The sequence below is a fragment of the Melospiza georgiana genome, chromosome 7, assembly GCF_028018845.1.
Source record: "Melospiza georgiana isolate bMelGeo1 chromosome 7, bMelGeo1.pri, whole genome shotgun sequence".
Lineage (NCBI taxonomy): Eukaryota > Metazoa > Chordata > Aves > Passeriformes > Passerellidae > Melospiza > Melospiza georgiana.
In genome coordinates, this window is record NC_080436.1 from 17,736,709 (window position 1) to 17,761,379 (window position 24,671).

General features: G+C 39.9%; 1 protein-coding gene across 3 annotated transcripts in view; it reads left to right on the forward strand.

Moving 5' to 3' along the window:
• CWC22 (CWC22 spliceosome associated protein homolog) overlaps positions 1-24,671 on the forward strand; it is a 203,227-nt gene that overhangs the window by 156,105 nt on the left and 22,451 nt on the right. The window contains exons 1-5 of one of the 3 annotated variants that reach the window (XM_058027619.1): positions 20,059-20,101; positions 20,535-20,646; positions 23,325-23,392; positions 24,034-24,156; positions 24,269-24,526. In XM_058027619.1, the coding sequence (XP_057883602.1) occupies positions 20,620-20,646; positions 23,325-23,392; positions 24,034-24,156; positions 24,269-24,526 (476 nt within the window). In that variant the 5' untranslated portion in view covers positions 20,059-20,101; positions 20,535-20,619. Of the gene's footprint in view, positions 1-20,058; positions 20,102-20,401; positions 20,446-20,534; positions 20,647-23,324; positions 23,393-24,033; positions 24,157-24,268; positions 24,527-24,671 lie in introns of those variants that run through there. The other 2 variants (XM_058027621.1, XM_058027620.1) reach the window with 2 other exon arrangements.

Consider the following 24,671-nt stretch of genomic DNA (forward strand, 5'->3'; position numbering starts at 1 on the left):
GAAAATAGTTAGCATGTGATTGGTTGGAAAACACAGAAAAAACCTCTCCATGTAGATCCTCATAATGTGTTATTAGTGACAATCCTAATAAAAGTTATCTCAAGCCAGAAGGTTAAGGGATTTTTAACGTGAAAATACAGATGCAAAGAAGAAATCTGGACATTCAGGTCAGGCTTCCATATGAGTAAATATACTCTTTAATTTATTAATGAAGTTCAGAATCTTGTTAAATTGTTTATTAAACAGAGCTTCAGTATCTTATATGTCTGTAGCTGAATGTATTTTAAAGAGTTAGAATGTCAATACATGAAAGATTAAAATCATGTGCTTCACTAGTCTCTCACAGCAGGGTGGCCAAGTCTGCTCCCATTAAAGCTGTCATTGTCATGGCACCTAAAATACCAACCAACCAATAGGAGAAGAAGGAAAGCAGAGGCTGAAAAACCTCATTCCCTCCTGCTCCTCCTGCAACAAACTGGATGCATAACCATAGCCATGAACCATTCATACCTGGAGCAGACCCCAGCATGTTTATAAACTTCTTGCACATCATTGCCACCAAGCCCAGCAGGATAGCTATTCTGGTCACTGCCTCTCTGATGTAAAAACTACTTATTAGGGACAATACTAAAGCTATTTCTGGATAAGAAAATAAACCTAGAGACCAGAGAGGTATTAAAATCTCAAAAAACCCTAGGGACCAGAAATGCATGGAAACCTTCACCCCAATAGACATTATGAATTCAAAAAGCATGGCTATTAGCTGATTTAAACGAACACAGAGTAATAGCAACCAAAATGCAGACAAAACAGCATTTTTCCACTCTCTCTCGAGCCCCACATTTGGGCACCAATATTTTGTCCTGGTTTAGGGCAAATTTGTTAAAGAATCTGCAAAGGAGGGCCCCTCCCCCCAACCGGTTCAGGAAGAATTCCTCGGAGAGAGGTGGAAAGAACCTGTTTATTTGACTGGCCCAGCACCCCCAGCACACAAAATGAACAATACCCGATGACACCGCTCTGAGAAAGATGACAAAATCAGAAAGTCTCTTCGGGGTTGGTTGCTCTGTTCTCAGTCCCTCCGGCGCTGGGGCAGGTTCGAGATGGTCACAGAAACGGGAGAGGAGAAACAGTCCAGAAAGGCATTTGGACTGTTTAGCTAAACTAGCTAATAAGCAGAAGCAAAAGCAAGAGCAGAAAAGAGAGCAAGCAAAGCAGCAAGATGAAAGCAAGAAGTCAAAACAGCCCTATGTACTGCCCCTCTCTGTGTCCCTGATAAGAGAAACCCAAACAAAACTTCCACTCTTCAGAGCCGGTCTTAAAGGCACAGAACAGATGAATGGGGATACAAGCATCATAACACCAGGACACCAGCACTCACAGACTGAGGGAAATGTACACATGAAGGTCTTTAACACTGCATATGAATATAAAAGTAACAATTAATAATCTTCCACATCAATGTTCTGCTGCAAACACTCATCTTCTCATTTTGTGCACATTCCAAACTTACTATTCTAGGATTTGGAGGAATTTTATCAGTCAGGCTTGCCACTGCTGCAAATACAAGGCACCTTCAAACAAATTTTCAGTGTAATTGTGCTGTGTGCCCACTTCTCTCAAATCCCAAAGTTTGTCCATACAGCTCGTCCAACACACTCTGTTGCTGATAAGGCACTCAGAGGTGACTGTAATGTTAGAATAGATGAAACTTTTTTAATGCCAGCATTGTTTTCTTAGAATAGCAGCCTTTCTGGTTGAAATTTTGCTAGGTTGTTTTTCCTTTTTTTCTTTTGCATATTGTGTTTTGATTATAAGCATTTCAATCATTTTAAATCAAAAAGATTGAAATGTCATTTTTTTTTAGAACGGATGATACAAAACATAAACAATTACAGCATTGAAGTTGAATTATACATAATTGTCATTCCAGCAGCTCAAGTTTTCTAATATAGTTTCATAACTTTGTCTCACATCTTTTATAAAGAATCTGTGCAGATGGAAGACACTTTACAAGGAAGGCATTGACATGACAATAATTCCTTTATGGTACTTTATTTTATGTAAAGATGTCTGTGGGGGAGGTGTCAGGTGAATGCAGTTATTTAATAGCTTTTATCTGTTTATTCTAGTTGGTAAATATGTGTGAGTGTGCATGCTTCTACATAATGTATCTATGTAATACATGGTGTATTTTAATACCGAGATATCTATTCAAATTACTGCACCTTATGGGAGTGAAGTATAGTAAATTTTGACATTTAACCACATTAGAGTAAGCTTAGAGCAAATTAGAACAAAATGGTGCTAGCAAGTGTGTTGTAGCACAAGTGACCAAAACAATTAACATTGAAGTTAAGTGATGTGCTATGGCCATAGACATACCAAGGGAAATATCTATAGCCATACTTTTGAACAGAAGAACCACTGTTTTTCCCATTTCTCACAGGCCACTGTGCCTCCAGATCATCAATCTTTATAAGCTCATAAGAGCTGTAAATTAATGAACATGTAATGTTTTTCAGCAGCTCACACATGAATTTATGAACATGCTGAAGTTTGTGTTTTTGTACTTAGAGCGTCATCTAGTGGGAAATTTGGATTATGGAACATCCCTTCCCAGTTTCCTCTGCTCCAAGCAGACTGGTTTGTAAAAAAGGAAAATAATACAGCAGAGAGAGCTATGAAGTGACAAAGCTTTCTTAATAATTAAATTTTACATTATAAAAAATGAAAGGCAAACTAGATTATTGGAATAAAGTGAAATTCTTGTAGACTTCTGAAAAATTATCATATATCAATATCAGTATGTCAGATACAGGCAAGCTTGCATATCTTATAACAAATCTTTACATGTGCATAGTATTTTATTAATTTTAAAATAGCTATAAAGTGGAAGAACTCTTGCTCCTCAAATTAAAATCAAATAATAACTCACAAGTTAGGATGTAACAAATTTATTTTTAATATTTACAGAAAGAACATAGTTTTGCATGAGGAAACCTTCAGAACAATAATTTGGTGACATCTCCTACAAAATCATGCCTGGACACTATTTCTTCTCTGACACAGGGACTCAGGCAGGTCAGTTTCTCCAAAGTCAGCTTTGCTTTAAACCTTAAAAATAAATAGCTTCCTTAAAGGAATAACATTCAGTTTAAACAGTTACCACACAGCAGAATTACAGAAATTCAGCAGCCAGTCCAGATTTCTGCTGTTTTCAGCTGTGAGGCTATTTCAGACATCTTGAAGTACAGTTCATGATATCATTAATTCATAAGGATACAGTACTGAATTGCTGAGTCTAAATAAAATCTCTGTGGGGTGCTACTTTATTATTTTTTTCATGCTGAAAATTGAAAGCCACTGACTAAACTTTAAAAGGATTAAAATACCTGCTGGAAAATTTGGAATGGATTGAAGTCTTGATGAAGGGTTTTTTGTGCTTTTACAAACTTAACTGATTCTTTGAGACATAATTATCAAAGTGCTATAAGAAAGGCAATCTTAGAGGCAGTTTTGACCAGATAGAAATGGATTGGAGTTTGTGTGTGTGAGATACCTGACGTGAAAATATGTTTTTTCAAGTTTCCATGTTGTCTGCAGATATAAGTTCTGTGCAAGCATCTTTCTTCTTTACCAAAGACCTCAAGATTTTTAAGACTGGGGATGGACTTCTTAGTAGCAGGGCCTGTAGCAATAGCCAAGGGGTAATGATTTTAGACTGAAAGAAATTAGATTTAGACAGGACCTAAGGAAGAATTTTTTTTTTTGTTATGAGGGTGACAGAACCCTGGAACAGGCTGTCCAGAGTGGTGGCAGATCCCCCATCCCTGGAAACATTCAAGGCCAGGTTGAATGGGGCTCTAAGCAACCTCATCTACTTGAAGATGTCCTTGCCCTCAGAGGTTGGACTGCAGGAACTGTAAAAGTCCCTTCCAAACCAAACCATTCTGTGACTGTGATTCTGTGATTTGTCACCATTTTCTTAATGGGGATAGGAGAAGGTGCAGTTAAATTTGAGGCGGGACTGAAAGACTCAGGACTGAAAGATCCATAATTTCTTGGGACTAGAAATTGATGGTTCCTCTCTCTGGGGGACCATCTTAAAGGAGAGCTGTCTTACTGTAATGAAGAAGAGGTATAGAAAAACATCAGCAAGGGAAGAGGTGGCAAGAGAAACAGAAACACAAAGGAAAAGTTCGATAAATAGAAAATGTCATGAAAATTAATAGACAGTAGGAGAGAAAAAGGAGACTGTACAATGGGGAAAAACAGGGACTGAGAAAAGTTCAAAGAAAATACTAGCTTAACCTCAGTAACCCACTCATACTGTAAGGGCAGAGAATCTCATTTAACATTTCTTAGGTTTCAGAATTCATTGTACACTGAAAGAATACTTGATAAATTATTTAGACAGTTTCAACTGAGATTGGAAAAATCCCAGGCTGTCAGAAGCTAGGTTAAAAAAGGTTGATGCTGTATGAATAATTTACTTCTTTGGGGAGGAAAAAACATACAAGTGCTGTGTCTAGAGTAGAGAAGTGCTAAACCTGCTGAAGCTCAGTAGCCATACAGTGGGTTTAAGCCAGCACTACAAAATGTGGGCTCTCATTTAAAAGCAGGGGCTATGCCAAAGCTAAGTTATCAAAAGAAGGTCATCATTAAAGATTCTACAATTCAGTTCTTTCATACATGCACACTTTTAACACCATGAGAATAGTCCAATTAAAAAAAATTTATAAAAGCCTCCTTTTTCAGTGATTTCTTGTGGCAACTAATTTAAGTAAAGCAAACTTATCAGTGTTGGGTTTTTCTTAATTCATTAGTTTCATTTCTATAGGACACCCTCCAGCTTCACCATAACAATTCACTGTTCTTAGCAGATAGTTCCTGTTCTAGTCAGAATTGCTTAACCTTTCAAGGGAACCAGGTCATGGGGTTTGTTTGCTTTTACATGATGTAATCATTACTTAATATTTTTTATTGTGGTATTTTTTAAGAGAAATCACCATGGTAACAGAGGAAAGGAATTTTTACATATACATTCTATTATGGTTTTCATTTCAGTAAGCAGAGGTACAGAATTTGACAGCAATGACCTTCCATTGCAACATACCAGCACTGTGTAATACTCTGGGTAAAGTCATTTCAGTAATATCAGATGTATAATGAGCACAGAAGCTGTCCCCACTGCCAGGTCAGCTTTGCTGGCTGTCACAAGTCAACAACTCCCAAAGACACCATTCCACAAGGAACTTTTGTCCCCTGTTCCTCACTGAAGTCTACAGAATCTGAGGAGACTCAGCAGCCTAGGAAGGGTAAGGTCCTAAATTCTGTCCTTAATTCTGACCACTACAATCCCCCTCAGACAAATAAAAATCAGCCTATCACTTAATTCTGTGTATGGCAAATACATTCCATGTATTGAATGATATCAATAAATGGAAATCTTGTTCTGGCTGACATGTATCAGGGAATCTCAGATCTGTGGCTAGCAAAAGAAAATAAATACTATAGATCTGGAAGGTGATTGATGGATTAAAGCTCTGCAGACAGGAGTTAGCTAGAACACAATACCTCAAAATTCCCTCATGTGTGCCCATATATAAAACTGGAATTCCACTTGTCTGCCTCCTGCCCAGCCCAGCCAGCTCACCAGGCTCAGCCAGGATATCTGCACATGAAAGTTGCTGTGCAGAGTCTGCCTTGGTACTTGTCAGTAGAATTATTATGGGTTCCCTGTGTGAAGGAGATGAATTTAGATGTTCAAAGTATTGCCTGTGAGAGCACACCAGAGCAGCACACCCCATAATTCCATCATTTTGTTGACCCATGGGAGAGGCTGGGGGAAGCAGAATCTTTATGACTTTATTAATTCTTGAGAAACTTAAAAGCATATGGCCCCCAGCATGACAACATCTACTGAGGCATGGCCGTGACCCAGCCATGTGCACCCTGTAAGCAGAAATATAACACACTGTCTCAGTGCCCTCAGAGGGCTTCTTTAACTAATTAACGTGATTTCCTTCTGTAATACTGATGTGGAAAAGATCCCTTTGTTTTGACCTACAGGCCTCAGTCACCTTTCAGCTCTGAGGGGCTCTACCATCATCTTATGGCTGGGGCTTTAGCCAAGGACAGTGGCAAATCCCTGCACTCCTCAGCCTCCGCCCAGGGACCCCATGGATGTTTCATAGGCTTTGGATGGATCACAGGCAATCATTACTATCCTGATTCTTGTCAGCTCTGAGGTCTGTGTTCAATAAAGATACATACCTCTCATCACAATAGCATTTGCCTGAAACACTGGCTTTAATTTGGTATCTTTTTTCTATATTAAATCTTTTTCCTACAAGAGCTTAATGAAGAGAAAATTAAAGAGTTGGAAGTTTTCTTCATTTACAACGCAGGTACACAGGTAGTGCTCAAAGCAGAGACAAATGTTCTAGGTTGTCTAAAAGCACTGTGGATGAGGAAAATGACCACCCTCAGGTTAAGTAGCAGAGTCTTTATAAAAGTACAACAACTTTGTTGTAAAGTCATTTGGACTTTGCAGTAGGAAGTAAAGTGGGGAGCAAGCAAGTTTCCCTTTTAGAGTTATCTTTCAAAATAAAGTGCCAAATCTGCTGTCTACGGTGGAATTCTCCCATTTTCAAAGACTAAGCTCAGCTAGTTCAAACTTACTGCAAAATTGAGTTAATATTTTGTATTCCTGGATATTTTTTAAAAAGCAAACTTCAGAAAAATCAAGTAATTCCTTATTATTTATCCCTTTCAAATAAGGCTTTATTCTCTGCTTGTCATAGGTCAAGGGGTTTATCATGGTTTTTATGTATTTATTTACTGTTTTTCCCAGACTTGTCAATTTGAGCATAACAAATGGATAAAGGTAAACAGCACTAAATAATTATAATAGAACTGAACAAAAGGAAATGGAGAATTAATGTCCTTGTTAAATTTGATGTCGTCCTTGGCTTTCAGAATTAGCTACCTATTCAGTATTTATTTTCTTCACATTTATTTATGTGTGCTACCAGAGAGAAAAAAAAATCACTAGTGGGTAAATATTGCACGGGATTAAATAAGTCTGTTGCAGTGATATTATAGACCTCTAGTCAATATATGGCTAATATATGGGACGTGGCAAAAGAAACAAAATTCTTAATTTTGGTTTTTTTTGTAATCCCCTCTTCCTTTTATTAATGCTAATGAAGCTGGAGAACAGGCTGCCTGGGGAAGGGGTTTCAAGAGTGCAGACCCCTACCCCCAAAACATCCCACTGTACTACTGGGGTTCCTTTGTGAGAACAACTGAGACTCAGCCACTGATATATGTGCCACTTTGGGTTAAATTATCTGTGAAAAAAAAATAATGGCATACATCATGTGGGAAGTGTAATTTTTAAACTGATACAATATATTTGAACATGTTCTTAGTCGCTTGGTTGTTGGTGGAGGAGGTAAGGTGGAGGAAGGAGATGGAAAGGGATGTTGTGGTTTGTTTGCAGCCTGTTCCTACAGGGTGGCTCTCACAGGGAGGGTGTCAGGAAGCATCATTTTGTCTAAAGTGATGTAGCCCATCACTAACCCGGCACAGCGCTGCCTTCCAGGCATCCCACTGTGCTGTGCTTCAGTGCCAGTGCCCGCAGATGCCCGGGACCGAAATGGGAACGCGGGCACCACAGCTACCGCTGCGGTCATTGGAAGCATAATCGCGGGGGCTGGCTTGGGGGAGGAGGATTTAAGCTGCGTTTTGTTTCTATTCCTGCATGGCTGTACAGCAATTGCCCACTCGCGGAGCGCGTCCCGGCTGCCCGCGGGCCCGTCCCCACGGGCGGGGCCCGCACCCGCGCCGGGCGCGGCTCCCTCCCCGCCCCTCCATCGGCATCTCAGCGCCAGAACCGCGCCCGCTCACACCTCAGCAATAACTGATTCCAGGCCCGAGTCAGTCCATTGAGCTCAGCCGAATTTCTCCCGATTTACACCGAAGTAACCAAGATCAGTTTGTGACCTCTCTGTAAGATTATTATAAAGTAACAGTCCCTTTGCATTCATGAAGAGCCAAGGACACAGTGCTTCTCTCATTTCTGTTTCCATCCTACCATTACTCACTTCTGTGACAACCTCTTCTATAGATGCTGGCAAATTTCAAAACTGGCAAGGAAATACAATGGGAAACATTTGCATTTATATATGCACAGCTGTATAATCACTAAGAAGAAAAAAGTTCTCGGCAGAGTGGAATTATAGAAAGACCCACAGAGCTAAAGCCAGTTCTGTGAAGTTCTGTCTTCTGCTGCCTTCCCTCACTTTCTTCTTGTATTCATTGTTTTATTATTTTACTTTCTCATAGAGCAGTAAGGTCAAGACAGTGGCCCAGCTGCTGGCTGCTAGCTGGGACTGAGCCTTTGAGGTGGAGAGTGAGATCTGACATTGCTGTATATTTTACTGAAGACTTTTTAAGGTACCAAGTTTTTTTTTTAGCTAGTAAATAAAAAGACATGATTCACGCTTTTCAAGAATGAACATTTTCCACGCTCCCAGAGGTTCTTACAAGCTGACTGAAGTATAATTCAGATGGCACTTGAGAAGAATTGACTTCCTAAAATCCTCACCATCCCTGCAGAGGTGCTTTGGTCCAATTTTAAACAGGTATTTAGTTCCCTGTTTTTGTTCAGCTTTTAGATGCTACTCATTTTAGTGCATCTCCCTTTGCAAATCCCAGAATAAAAAGAAATGTTGCAACTGCACAAGTCAAATCTGTTTGAAGAGAATGTATTGTAAAATTATCTCTGCGTTCTTTTTATACTATGAAAGTGCTGACAGCACTTTGATGTGGAAGGGATGAGATACAGTAATCTGAGGGGCTGCTATGAAAGGAACGACATGCTTTAAGCTGGAACTGTACAGAGAAACACACAGTAATGACAGCTTCACACAACACCTAATTTGATTCTTTCTTTGCACCACAGTGAATCTTTAAGCCACATCCACCTGCTAATGAGCAGGGAGGCTTCTGAGCAGAGGTCACCTTGCTCCCACTTTTGTAAAATTCACTCCACCCCACTTATAAAACCATCCATTATCACCTTCTCTTCCACAGCATTTTGTCTTTGGTGAGTTTGCTGCCACACATAAATCAAATCAAGAAAGAGAAAAAATAGTGCCTGTTTTTGCAATTGAAATTACCTCTAATTCCTCTAAGTAGGAATTACTTCTATCGATAGGGAAATTAGTTACAAATATTCCTAAAAATAGGAGACCTCTGCCCTCTGCCCCAAACCCAAGTAATTAACAAATGCAAAGCTGGAATCCTGGAGTTTCCAGCTACAGTAACATCACATACATGCTTGCAGATCATTGCTGAGCCAGCAGTGACTTGCTGTGTGGGATCATGCTTTGGTATTTCCAAATCAGGTTGGGAAAGGTTGACTAAAACTGGTGAAAACAAGAAAGTTCAAGAGCAGAATTATTTTCTGTACAGAGAAATGTCATACTCACTCATACACCTATTGAAGGGTCATCTTTGTTTGGCTAAAAGCTAAAAAGAGCAAACTTCCAGATTTATGGCAAAAGTTTAATTTTGAATGCTAGAAAATAAATGCCTCAAGTTATTTTTATATTTATGAATGTTACATAGTGAAGTATTTCCTAAAGCTCAGGAATTTGTCAGATTGTTAACCAGAACAAAATAAATACACTGCATTGCAAATAATGCCCTGAATGCCTGGTGAAAGACCATGCTGATTAGCTGTACCACAACTTCCCTGTGTTGATATTAATCACAAAACACAAGAGACTCACCCCAAAGTGTCTGCTAATATCACAAGGCACCTACAAACTATTTATTTAATTTTCCCAGAGGACAGTTTATTCTCCCACTCCTAAAGTACATGCTGTGATGCTAACAGACTGGAAAAACTAGACACATTGTGTCAAAGCTATGAAGATGCATAAAATGATTATTAAGAGAGTAGATCTTTATCTACATTTATTTGAGAGGCCAGTATAGCCTTTAAAATATTAGTACATTGCATTTGACAGATAAATTACAGCACATTTCTTTTATTATTAATAATTAGTTCCTAATTAGTTGTAATTCTAATATAAGGAGGAATAATTATGTTTCTAAACTCAGTGAGCTAAATCATGGACACACTCTGTGACCTAAAAGGAGTTTATAATTTCCATGTAAAAATATTTAGTGAATAGGTAATGAAGCTGTGGGAAGCTGCAGGTCTGGACATCTCCTGTGGAGAGAACAAAGCCTCATGTCACAGCGTTAAGCTTCATTCTGCTGCTCCCCCACAACCAAGAGAACACCTTTATTCTTTGGAACTTGGGAGTACCTAGGAATGCTATGATTTATTTCTTCTCTGTGTGTTTTATAGTACTTCCTTTTCCCCACACTCATCTTCATTCAGGCAAATCTGTGCAACTCAGAAATAGCTGCATCTGACCTGACCTGCTTGATCTGAGCATTATCTTGTTACTGCATTCCTGCTCTGGCACAGATCTCATCACAACACCAGGCTCTCGCACTTATTTACCAGTCTGGAAAGCTCTGCATATTGGAGAGTTCTAAGTGCTGACTTCCACCACTAAATCTCTCAGGGGCCTAAGACCTGGCTGAAAAGGGTCTGTAGAGATACACCAGAGAAAATGAGATCACTTTGCTAAAGAGAGATATTAGCAGGCTTCGTTGGGGAGACCATGCCTACTATTTAAACTTCTGCTGTAGGTGAAGTCCTGAGGTGATCCTGTGACAGGTTACTGAAAGTTATTTAAAGCAAATATATGCTCATGTGTGGGGTTTTTATTTCATTTGTGAGTTTCAACTTCTGGCAAACCCATGCAATGAGACGGAGAGAAAGACAACAAACTACCCAAAATTCTATTTGTAGTAGGTGTTTTTCAGGATCAGAAAATGTAGTGATGACTCTTGACACTTTAAAAATGTTTAAAAAAAGTAACACTTCAGGTTATCATAAAAAACTGCCTCTCTGAGTTTTAGAGGCTATTTGGGATAATTTTTGCATATATTGAATGTATTTTAGCAAAATACCTAATAGGCTTGCTGCTTGTATTTTTATGACTGGTGTAACTAAAGCTGTTCCTTGTTTATTCTCTCTTTGTTCTTGTTCACTTCATGCTATCTTTCTTCTCTTTTTATCCCCACACAAACAAACAAACAAACAGTGCTTCCTGCTGCCTCCCAGACCACTGCCAGCTGTCCTGATGGCAACTGGCAAAGGACAAAAGTGGCCCTGCCATAAAGGCCTTTGCTGAGAAGTGATCTCTGCAGCCTCCTCCCTTTCTTCAGTGCCAGCAAAGATACCACAGCTCTCCAAACTGTAACATTAGAGGCATTCAGTCATTTGGTTAACTTTCTATTATTGGACATAAAACAAGAAAACCAAAACACTCTTTCGACCTTTCATCAAACTAACAACTCTGGTTGCAATGCTGGGCAGAATTTTTATGTTCAGAGAATGCATATACTGATGAATGGTTGACTCGATTTTCTTAAATTGTCCCTTCCTGAAAAAAAAGCTCTTGGGGGCACTGTTTTGTTACAAAAAGAAGGGGGAAAAGCTGAGAAGATTAAGATGCTTCTGTTCTCAGAAGTGAATTTCCCACAATGATACACAGTGATACTGTTGAGAATAGCACATAAGTGACAGAACTACTGCTGGTAAATTTTGGTGCTATGAAAAACTCCTCAGTGTCAAAATTAATCACAGTATCAAAATAAATCAAGGTAATTCATAACTGCAGCTGAGAAGCAGTGTAGCAATATATTAGGGAACTTACAAAAGGATTTCCAGAAGTAACAGTTCATTAAAGCTATAGGTAGGAGGTGGGGGGAAAGTCCATATTATTGATAAGAACTCACATGGTGGAAAACAACAAAAGCTATTGGATTAGGTAGAGAAAAAAAATAAGAAAACATTTGAAGCCCTAGAGAATCTGTGTCTAAAGTAAAAAATTCTAGAAATAATTAACAAAACACTATCTTTCATAATAATTCTCATACAAGCAGCTTACCTATAGTCCAATGCCTAAAAAAAACCACAACAAAATCCCAAACCCTCTAAAATCCTTACTAAAATATACCAGCAGGAACACACATACACACAAAGAAAGCATTCATATCCCAAAACCCAGATTACTTTCAAAGATTAAGGTTATATCAAATGAGATTTCCTAATTTTCTTCTATAGAGTAAATCCAGTTTAAACCTAAATCATCCAAGTAACAGTTAGGGAACACCTTTTGTAAATTTCTGTCACTTGGTGCTTCTTGTCCTGCGGTTTTTTTTAGGACTACTGAGTCCTAAATATAGTGGATCAGGTGGGTATTTATGCTTCTTTTCAGCTCAGTCGATTGAGGAGGCTGCCTGTCCTTGCTTTAACCTACTTTCCCTGCTAAAGTCATTTTGCCTCATAAGCCCCATGGAGATTTGAGAGGCAAAGCCAGTTTATTCCTACAGTGGTCCCACTTTGTTCAGAAATATTGCCAAAGGCTCATTTGGAAACCCTTCTCACAGGAAATAGGAACATTTGGTACTTTGAAAAAACCGTAAGGACTCAACTCAAAATAGAAAGGTACAGTTAGCAACCGTAAGAGGAGTGTACTGCTTCTCTTCAAATATAACATCTGAGGAGAAAGACCATTAAAAATGAACAAAAATAGTTAATATTCATCACGGATTCAAACATGGGATGATTCTAAGCATTAACTATTGGCTAAGTGTTTGACATTTATTATTTACAATATAATATATTCTGTTTCTGATATGGAGTTTACCACACAATCTGTAGCAGAGCTAAAGAAAAATACTAGTTTTGTGTGCTTTCATGTTTCTGTGCAGTTTTCATGTCTTAAAATGTAGAAGTCTTTTCACCATGATGAAAAGGATGGAACAGTCGCAATTACATATTTTGAAAAAAAAAATCTCAATTTTTAAAAAATAATTGTAAAAAATCCAAGTATATGTTGCTATGCTGGGATACCTCCTGTGCAGCAGGACACAGAGGTGACAGATGGAGGGTGCCACCTGTATCCAGACAGGGCTTTTATTGGCACTCTTCAAGATCACTTTGTACCTTCACAAGGGAACACTGTCATTGCTTTATGTGATCCCCCAGTGAAGATAAAATCTCTCTGTCCAGAAGGGCTCCTGAGAAGAAGACCATTTCTTGACAGTGCTCAGCTGCACTCATGGTGTTTTGTGAAGTGAGTACTTCACCACAATTAGGCCAAAAAAGACAGATAAACATTCCAGTAATGGATGGCTGAATTTCCTACCCTGGTATCTGAGAGGAACTCTGCATGGCCATGGTGGTGCAGGGAGGAAACAGTGCTTGCGATTAGAATTTACCCTTAAAATAAAAAAAAAAAAAAAAATCTCTGTGTTGCGTGCAGTGGGTCTTCAGACCATCCATCATACAGCCTATTTCTATTTAGACCATACAGCAAATCTGCTCTAGTATTTCTATGAACAGTTTGTTTCTTTATTTATTTATATATTACTTTTAAGAGTTCACCAAAATAATAGTGCAATCAGTTTGGCTTTACTCCATTAGCTGTGCCTTGGTGTTTGCAGATCTTCTGATCTGCAGACCATAATGATAACTAAATCATCAAATAACAATAATCTTGCCCCTCAAGTTGCAGTGTCCCAGCCCTTTGGAGAAATACAGACATATGCCATAGGAAAAAAAACCAGTGCCCATTTTTAGCACAAGCAACACCAAGATACAAATCACATCACAGGCAGAGTTAATTAAGTCAGGCACCTACTGTTTGCCTATAGTTTGAAACAGTTATTAATTTGAAGGTCTGCTGCAGTGCTAAGATGAGATAATTAAGTGATGCATTGTGTGACATGATGAACACATTCCTAAAGGGGCTTGTTACTGTGACTTTTTTGGGATAACACAGTAAAATTTTAGACAATATGCCACAGCAGTTTAAAGGGGAAAAAAATATGTACAGGTCTTTTCTTAGACAAAGTGAGAAAAAGGTCAGGAGCTCTTACCTTTGATTATACAGTGTGCAGAACCACACAGCTGTTAAAACCATCAAAGGAGCATCAATACTTTGGCACCTATTTTTCTTAGTTTAAACAAGTAATTTTGGCAATTGCTGTGATTTTTTAAAATTATTATTTGTAATATATACATACACAAGAAGTCTGTATTTTGTTTAAAATCATATTGAATTACATACACGGTGTCACTATCACTCCAAAGGAATTTCTTTTATCTATTTAATGCACCTATCTTACTGACTGAAGTATTTTCTTTTCTTGATTCACCTGCTAACTCTTCCTTTCCACACCACTAGAAAACTCATCGATCCAGGAAAAAAAAAGACATTCTGAATAGGCTAAAGAATAATTTCTATGATATAAAATAGGAATTAAATGATTGAAATGAGAGACAGGAGACTGAGTGCAGGCTCTGCCAGGATTTAGACCAGCTACATTCACAAATCATGTAAGATCCTAGGATCACTTTCACCTTGAACACAAGTTGATCTCGTATTGTGAAGAGCTTCTCTTTAATAGAATAAAATGTATCACTTCCAAGAAAATAATAGTGGCATCAGGTTTTGTACAATACCTAACAGTTGCTGCAACACTAGTTGGCTGTTACAGAGGAATGGGTTTTTAACTACAAATATACTTCAATTTATAACTGGTTACTTTTCTTGTTACTATACTCTCTTGCTTTTATTGTTTCAAATATGTTACTGTTCTGTATATAGTAAAGCTCCCTGTGAAATACTTCAGGGGGTCTTGTCAGTGTTGTTATTGTGTTTCAATGCTGAAAAAAATGTTTTCCACCAACTGTCTGTATTTTTAAAACGGTTTAAATTAATTCACATAGCTGGATATTCTGCAACATCCAAGAACACCAAAGGGTGCTTAATGTCCTGCCAACATCTAGATATTTTGTCATGACATCAGGACCACCATAAAAATTATCCAGAAACCAAACAAATCCAGAACAATTAATGTTCATGCTGGTTTTGTCCTTTTCATGCATTATGACATATCATATGCAGGGGCAAGATGACAGAAGGTACAGGAATTTTTTTTTTTCTTTTACCTACTGTATCATCCATTATTGTGATACAATCACCAGGTCAGTGCAGGAAAGCAAAGGAAAAGTGCATTCATTACCCTGTCCTCTGGTTTCTGGGCACAAACACACCTTCCAGCACTCAGCATCATGACCCCACCACGGGGTTCTACTGTCCTAGCTCTGCAGAACAGCAGAAAGATTTTTTTCTTTAAAGGTCAGGAGATAGAAAAATACTTCAGAGAGAATTAAAAAAAAAATCAGCACAAAGGAGTAAAAACAAAATTGAAAGGGGCTTAGTTGCTAAAAAAGGATTTTAGTTGCTAAATAAGCTAAAGCTGCCAAATGATGACACAGCTAAATTCATGAAATTTGAAGCAGATATTCTAACTTCAGGGTGCAGGCTGTAGAGTGAAAAAAACCAAAAACCAAACCAAAAACCTTGGTTTGATGAAGTCTTGGAACTGTGGAAAAGAACCAACATTATTCTGCAGTATGTAAGGACAAAGTGAAACTAAGGACATGAAAACACCAGTTCATAGCCCAGAGTGACCTGTACCTGCAGCACTATGTCTGCCTCCACTCTATACCTACTTTCCTTAGTAGGAAAGGCTTCAAACAAACAAACAAACAAACAAACAAACAAACAAACAAACATTAATAACATTAAGAAGCAATAACTCAGTGTAAAAAGAAAATTACTTTTTCTTTACCAATCTGCATTCACTATACTTACCTTTTCTGAATAATTGCTTACTCTGTATATTATTTAACTTTAGAAGATGCCTGAATGGACAAGAATTGATTTCAGTCCCAGAAGCTGGTTGGAGAAGAGCATTACTACAAAACTGAAAGAGGGGAGATTTTAGCATACAGACTAGGAAGTGCTTTAAACAGTAGCTGGGTGGATTTTTTTACTACTATGAGAAGCAGATGAAAGATTGTCATTAAAAATAATAGCAAACATATGTGATGTGTTCTCAAACAGAGAGAATTGTGTGGAAGTTGCACATATGATCATCCCTGCCACTGAGCTCAGAGGGATAGCTTCACTTTGATGAGGTTTCAAAATACCCTGCAGGAGTCTGCTGGTGTTTCCTTGGGAAAAACAAATTTTGTGATGGAATGTGATGAGTGTCATGCATTCGAGGTATCAAAAAGAAATATTTCTTAGTATTGTAAACCCATGATCTTCCAGCAGTTATTAAAATGTAATGGTGAGGAGACTGCAGAGCACAGATATTAGATCTCTCTGAAATAATGGTGTTTATGTGAGGTAAGAGCTTTCTTCTTTCTTCTTTCTCTCTCTCTCTCTCCCATTTGTTGCTTTTTACACTCTGCCTCAGAGATAAATCCTTGCACACAAAAGGTGGCTGTAGAGCAGGGATTGCACGTCCCTGACCCACTCTGCTCTTGAAAAAGTTCAGCTCTGTTGTCTCCAGCCTCCTTTGCTGGCTTACCTCACTTAGGTGACCTCAAACTGAAACCACCGAGCATGAGTCTTCTCAGCTGATGTGCAGAATAATATCCCACAGCCAGCACATTGCAACAGCTATCTGGAAACAAATTTTGAGCCTTGCACAAGATTATAATTCTACAGCATGCTAAAGGTCACACAGATTAACTTGGATGGGAATTAGCTGTGAATAAATTCCTCACTCCTAATAAAGCAGGCAGGAAACCAGTCTCCAATCCTTCATTCTGAGACGAATTAATAAAGCAATACTAACTGCAAAGACTCAGTTACCAGAATAAGCTATTGGAGCAGCTATCACTGATTTTTTCCAGAAGTATGAGGTACTTTTAGTGACCTTCTATATGCAAACCTTTATTGTGGAAGCCAGGGAGTTGATGGAGCTACAGCTGCTTCTGCCAGGAGAGGCACCAGCCCAGGGAGTGCCATGTGGATGATTTTAACTCACACCATTTCAAGCACAATGACAAAAACTGCCATGGGAAAACAACATGACTAAAACTATGTTTCCTGTGGCTTACTAATGGACTATTCATGCAAAACATTAAGCTGATGAATGTGAATTTTGTTGGATGCATTACCCTTCCTCCCTTTGAGCAGGTTTCAAAGATTGCAATTATTTTTGGTTTAATTACTATTAGTCTCAATTGAATTGTCAGTTCTTTCAGCATTTTCAGTATGTAAAAATTTATATTTAAAATTTGCCTTATCTGAAGGCAAATTTTACATGTTGGTTCAGTTTTGTATGAATTGGGTGTTATTGTATTTCAAGGCCTGATCATGCTTACTTAAGGAGAAGAATTCTTTGTTGATTATTGCTGTTCTAAATACACATAAAGCAACTCAACATGAGTTAATTCTTGTGCAGTTTTGTCTTTGGATTTTTTTTCCAGACTCCATAATCACGTTCCATTTGAACTGGAATTTATTTCAGACTGAGGTAGAGACGAGAGATCCTCACCATCTCCTACACCCACAGAGCAGCTGCATGGCTCCTGCAGGCTGATCAGGATTGCTTCAGTTGGGTGCTTCACCTGAGTGCCTTCCAGGCAATTAAGGAGTCCCACATGCTTCAGACTCTGTGAATTTGGGATCTTGAGTGCAGCAGATTCCAAAGGGCTGATCTGGGTACTCAGCCTGCACTGCATTCTACCCCCTTAAAGCCCTTGGGAAGTGTGGTGTTTGTCTTTTCACTCTAACAGAAATAAAACTTGCATCTCTTAAAGCATTTTGCCAAAACACAAGACAAGACCCACTGTAAAATTGAAGCATTCTCCCTTCAGGCTGGTGAGGAGTAAAATCTAAGTGTGACCCACTGCAGAAAAGGGACTGTAATTTGAGCAGAGCAGGGAAGAAATGAGCAGAAGGGAGCTTCACTGCATAATCCAACAGTAAAAGCATTAACTGAGGAAAGGAGAAAAGGGAAACCTCACTTCACTGCTTCTATTCAGCATTAAATGCCCTTTCCCTCGTTCAGTGAATCCCATTGCCCCAGCCCCTCCTCCGCTTTCCACATCCAAGAAGAAAACTGAAGAATTTAAGTCACCCCACGTTGTTCAGCCACTCAAATCACAAACATGTTTCTCAGAGGTTATCAGCAGTCTCCTGGTGGAGGCACCTCAAAAAAGACCTCTATATTTCCCATCCCTGTCCTCAGGCTCCCTCTGAGGCAAAGCTCAGCTGTCCATGCTCTCTCTCCCATGGAGGGACAGGCTGAGGGATGGGGCATGTGCCATCAGCCACAGGATGTCCCTCTCAGGAGATGCTGCTGCCACACTGATGCCATATGCCTTTTTATTTCATGACACCTGTTTACACAGTGTGAGGCAGGAAAAAGATTACTTTCACAGCAGAATGGGAAATCATGGAGTGTTCACTGGCACACAGTGGGTTCAGGGAATATCTTGTGAAAGCATTTAACAATTCATATTGTCAGAATGTGTATGAATGTCCAAATACATGCTGTTTCCAGTCTCCTGTGCAAGAGCTACATTTGCAAATCCTTAAGCCAAAGAAATCAAATCCTGTAGCTAAAAGTTATAAGCAAAAAAAAAAAATCACTCTTTCTGATTATTGTTTCTTAACATCTCTGTGTTGGTTTTGAGCAAGATGTGTTTTGCTTCCTTGACTATTCTGCTTAGTATTGCAACATAAATGAGAAAGTTGACTTTTATGAATTTGTAAATAAAAATAACTATTCTCTCCTGAGCACAGAATATTTGTATCTGTGACAATATACATTGTTACAATGGCATTGCTGGCCTTTGGAAAAGTTTTAGAACAGGTTTGTTCCCATTTTGTGAATGCTTCAAGCGCTGGGCAGCATGAACTGGTACATTAGTTTAAACCAAAGTCAGTTAAAGTGCTGCATAGCATGATCTCAGTCATGGCCTGATGCTCCTTTTCTCTTACTCTTCTGAGATCATAGCGACAGAACAGCAAGACAGTCAGTTTAAATCTTGGGGATTAAGTCTTCAACTGCTGTACTACATTGATGATTGGACAGATCTGGTCAATGTCCTCTCCTCACTATGCCGTGATTTTTTTTTTTTTTTTTTTTTTTGACAGTGGGCATTTGAGCCTGTACTAGTGGTTGTAATTAAAATAGTGCTACAGGTGTGTTACATGATGTAACAAACCATAAGTACTCTAATGCTCAGTACACAATAAATAAGTTGATTTTTAAAACCTTCAAAAAAGAAAGAAATGTAGCATTTTCCAGCTCTGAGCAAATTTTTTTTGGCATCTTCATCTCCTCAAGAAAGAGCACGTCCCAGTCGGCGTGGGGGCACAGGAGGTGCGCAGGGACGCGGCGGGCACAGCCCCGCACACAGCTCCATCACACAGGGCACGGCTGGAGCCGCCTCTGCTGAGTTAGCGCTTCCCGACCCGATCTGCCGTCATCTCATTTATCCCACAAGAACTGAAAATTTACCAGAAGCATTTTAAGACCTTATGTACCATTTTCCCCTTTTTTAAATGCCTTCCTTTGCATTTAATTACTTTCAAAAATCCAAACGCATTTGTGCTTGTAAGCCAGAGGCTCTGTTAGCCTGGATCCATGGTGCCGAATTACTTCAGAGCTCAGAGACCCCTGTAGCACGCAGGTGCTCCTCAGCACAGCGCAGTGCCTGCTGTCTGTCCTGCACACATCTCCAGCTCTGCGTAACCCTCGGTGGCAGGGACAGAAGTGCGCGCTCGGCTGCTGTCCAAGGGACAGGAGTATTTAATCCCATTTTCCAGCCGTGCCGAAGGGCAGATCTCCACTCCTCAGGGAGGCCGGCTGACTGTTCTCGGTTGCTACACGTGTTTCTGACAGGGTGTTTTGCCCTAGGGATGCTTCGCAGAGGAGCCCAGACCGAGCAGTTTTTATCACATGTATAACGCCCCCGCCGAGCGCGCTCATTTTAAACTGAGGCGGGGACAGCGCGGCCCCGCCCCCAATATGGCGGCCGAAGGGCGGGGCCGGCCGCGCGCTCACCCCGCGCCGCCGGAAGTGACGCGTGCGGGGCCGTGAGCGGCGGCGGCGGGAGGTGCCCGGGGCCGTGGATCGGGGGCCGGGGCCGGGGCTCGGGGCTCGGGGCTCGGGGCTCGGGCTCGGGCTCGGTGGGGCGCCCCTTCCCGCCATCCCCGTGGGGTCCGGGGGAGCCCCCGGGTCGGGTGTTCACGGCCTTCCCCGCCGCGAGCGGGAGGCCGCGGGCCGGGCGGGCTCAGGCCGGGAGCCGTGCGGCGGGGTCGGTGGGCAGGGCCCCGGCCGCGGCCTGGCCGCTCGCTCGGGCCGGCTGTGGCACTGAGCTCCCGGCTCCGGCTCTGCGGCCGCTGTGAGACCGCAGGGAATCGGAACAGACCCGGGGGAACCTTTTGGTTAAAGGATTGTGTAAGCACAGCCTTAGAGGACACAATAAAGGTGCGTGTTCCGGCACCGTGTGCAGTCGAGAGTTCTTGATTGTGTTCTGTGTGTTCCAGGTGAAATGGTTTTCCTATGCTGAACTCCAGCTTGGATTGCCTCGTGGCTGCACGTTGAGAACTTTGTAAAAAGCAGGAAGTCAAGATGAAGAGCCGGGTGACACAAGTAAATGTAAGTGTTCTTAGATCTAAATTGTAGGATTTGATCACTCCCATGTCGCTGGTAATTAGGTTTATAGTTAATATTATGTTAAATAAAGCTTCCTGAATGGAAAGGGAGTAATAATATCTCTAACAGGCAGCAGCTGTTTGCAAGATAAATACTATTAGGAGTCAGTAAATTACAGCTATTTCTAGCTGCTGCTGTCCTTGCAATCAAAGTCCTGAATAGTAATACTGTAAAATGTTACAGTAATTGGTCAAAACTGACTGAATGCTGATGGCTCAACAGTAAATGTAAGCATGTGGAGGAATAGAGAAAAATTTTGAAAAATTTAACAATCTTAAAGGTGTAGAGACAATAAGTGGCAGTTAATTTGACAACTGTATGTCATACTATGCATGTTAAAACTTTTCTTTTTAATAGCTATATGTGCCATTTCTGAGTGGATGGGAGTAATTTTTTGGGAACGCAAGAAGAAAACATTCAGAAATGCTGTGCTTGTAGAGGTACACAGCTTTTGTAAGGCCAGGTTTGGGACATGTTAGCAGAGCAATATTGTTACAATGCAGTACCTGAAATCTGTGGTATGGCTCTGCCTGTTTGTCCATAGTTGGAACCTTCATGGGCCTTCTTCACTCTTTTTGCTCCAACTTTTCTGACTTGAGTGGCTTTTAGTAGGGATGCTTGAGGGGTAGTTTAATACCTTCTGTTTTCCCAATCTGGTGGTGCTCCCTCATCTGTTAAAATAAGCCATTTAGCAAGAGCACACTGTTTGGACGCTTTCAGTTAATCATTTTGATGAAAGTGGACAAGGAACAGGTCTAATTTGTCACAAAGAGCTGAATATTTAGCTGTCACTAAACCTGGTCACGGAGAGCTGAGGGTGAAAATTTCTTCAACAAGCAGAGCTGCTTTTGCAAGGAGCTGAGATAAATGCCAAACACAGAAACAGCCATAACCTTGTCTTGTTTCTGTGAATACTTGTATTTTGGGTTCTGCTTCGGCAGAGACAGATGATAAAGAACCCATGAGAATGGATCATCCTAAAAAGACCCAGTGCCTTCTTCCCATCTGGTAGATAGGATTTAAATACAGGAACTATTTTATGTTATTCAAAGATTTTTATTACCACTTTCTTGGAAGCTTAGGATACAGGCTGGCATTATATTACTGTGCTGGGGAAAACAAACAAGGACTTTTCTTACCATTGAATGAATTCAGTGATCTGCTCTGTGGTGTAATGATCATTGAAAGGGGTAGAAAACCTTGGTGAGTGTGAGAGTTTCTTGTACTGTCTCTGCTGTCAAAGATAATGTGGCTCTAAAATTAACCAGGTGGGCATAAATTTTATAGGGATGCATGCTGCCAGTGACAATGCAATGCCCTTGTTTTCTGTCATCATCTTGATGCAGGCAACACAATGTTGTAATTTTAGCAATTTGAAGTGCACCCTAGGAAAGGCAACATTCTAGCATATGTTATAGTGGCCTGAAAAATACAATTATTGGTTTGTATATATACACACACCCCCAGTTAAGTTTTTAGAGATAACAGCTGCCTGGCTTTTTCTGGAAAAGGTGTCATTATATTCTGGCCACCCAGAGTTTTAAATGATTCTTTGGTGGGGCAAGAACTGGTGTGCCAGTTGGTGGAGAGGGTGCTGCTTCAGTGAACAAACTGAGTGTTGCTGCAGGGAGTTCCATCAAGGTGCATAAGGAAATACTTTTGTTGAGTTTCACACATAATCACTCTGTGGCATCATGAGATTGTAGTTCTGAAAAATCATAAATAATATTTTAAAGAAAGAGATGACCCTTGCAATGAAAGTACTCAGGTTACAAATGCTGCTTCTTGATTCTACCAAAGTTGTTTAGAAACATCTTAATGAATGTCTTTGTGTTTGTTGTAGATGCTGTCTCATTCTGATTTTTGTATGACTCCATACTTACACACATCATGGTTCAGCCCATGGAATTTGGTGTGAGCTGTTTAAGTGTGTATCACTTACACAATCCTGCAAATCTGCCAAGTAAATCAGTGCAACTCAGGTGTTTGTAATGTATGAAACTAGGAATGACCCCCGAGGAAATAAATGGTAATTAGTAAAAAGGGGGAATGTAAGGAAAAATTGCTCAATAAAGGGAATTTTTAGGAGAGAGGAAAGACACTCTTTAAACTAGAAATGGTGGAATTCTGTTTGTGGTATTGCGTGTGGCACACCAAATTAAAATGGCATCTGGAAGAAGGAAGTAGGAAAGGCAGAGCAGTGGTCCATCTGCTGTAGTCTCCAGCAGTAATTAACAGCAGATGCCTTAAAGAGTTGAGGATAGGGCAACTATAAAAGTACTTGCCCATGTACACTCCCACTCTCTACCTGTTGCAGCTTCCTGAGCCAGATAAAGTTTTTTGGTAACCCTTGTGGGTTTTTCTTCTGTGTTTGTTCAGTGTCATGAACCTGTGGAAGCATTTGGCATCTGCAGCATCCTGTAGCTGGGTGTCCAGCTGTTTAGCTGCTTGTTCCTAGAGAGCCAGGAACCTTTCCTTTTCATACCTGACTGCAATCAGCTTTGTTGATGGCCCTTCTTGTAAAGGAGTGGGAACTGAGGCATGGTGTGCTTTGATCTGAAGATAGGTGCTCACTGTCATGTTGGGGCTTGACTTTTTTTTTTCTTTCTCTTTCCCTAAAGCATGGTTCCAGTCATGACAGGAGGGAAAACCACAGTTCCCGACATGAGAGTTTGTCTCCAGAGGACAGGTAAAATGACTGATTTTTGTTTCCTTCAATTCTGTCTATATACCTCACATAGTGAGTTAGAGAAGTTAAAAAAAATCATCAGATTATGTTTCTTTTTATATATTACCATAACTAAGTGGTAAAAAGCAAGTATAGATTTAGTAAAGTACTTGATAATATAACAGTAATTAAATGGATTTGTTACTAAAGCTTAGTATTTAGTCAAATTATCATGAGACTTGAAAGTGGAAATTACATGCTGGCTTTTTGCTTGAAGTCACAGATTGCTTATACCACAGTTACCATTTTTGGGCAAGATTGCTTCATGCTGTACAGGCAAAATAAGTAGAAACAAATGAATACATGTGTTTGAGGAATACAAGATGCTGAATTTACCACTGATATTTGATGTTATTATTGTTAAACATTTAATTTCAGATTCTAGGAGCTTTCCTTTACAGTGCTTCTTTGATTTTTGATATTTTTTTCCTGATGACAAATTATTGTTAAACTAGACCCTTTTATTGGTGTGACATATATTTTGAAACTCACATTGCAGAATTGGAACACTTTTGCATTGGTACATTATATTGCAAGTATATATTAATACCATTGCTCTTCTCAGTCTCTTACTAAAAGTTTTTGTGATGTGGGTTGTGTAGGGATATGGAGCGTGATAGGTCTCGGTCTCGATCTCCCAGGAAAAGGAGATACTCTGATGACAGCAGATATGATGAGGAATATTCAAGACGGGAATACTATGATGACAGAACTTCAGATGGAAGGTCTGGAGCCCTTTCTTAATCAGTAATGAAATACTTGCTTTTAAAGAATAAAATGTGAAAGCTTTTCACGTACACTTGGGTGTTCAATGGGTATTTATTCTTTTTCCTTTAGAGGGATGGAGAGGGGGAGAGACAGGCACTATGAGAGGTGGGAGGACAGAGACTACGATCGAAGGAAGCAGAGACGGTACTCGTCACCTGACCGCAGGAGTCCGGAGAGGTCGACAGGCCAGAGCTCACTTGCTCATGATGAGACCACCTCAAAGAAGAAGAAAGAAGAGGTGGATCCAATCCTCACTCGCACAGGTGGTGCATATATTCCACCTGCCAAGCTCAGGATGATGCAAGAGCAAATCACTGATAAAAATAGGTGAGTTCAAAGTCACATAGTAGGTTTTTTGCTGCAAGCAAAGCAGTTAAGGCATTTAGAGAATGTTGGGAAAGATAGGATGCATTAAGGGTTGTGATCATTGTTTTGAAGGTATATTTTTATCAGAAGAGAGATAAGAGAATCA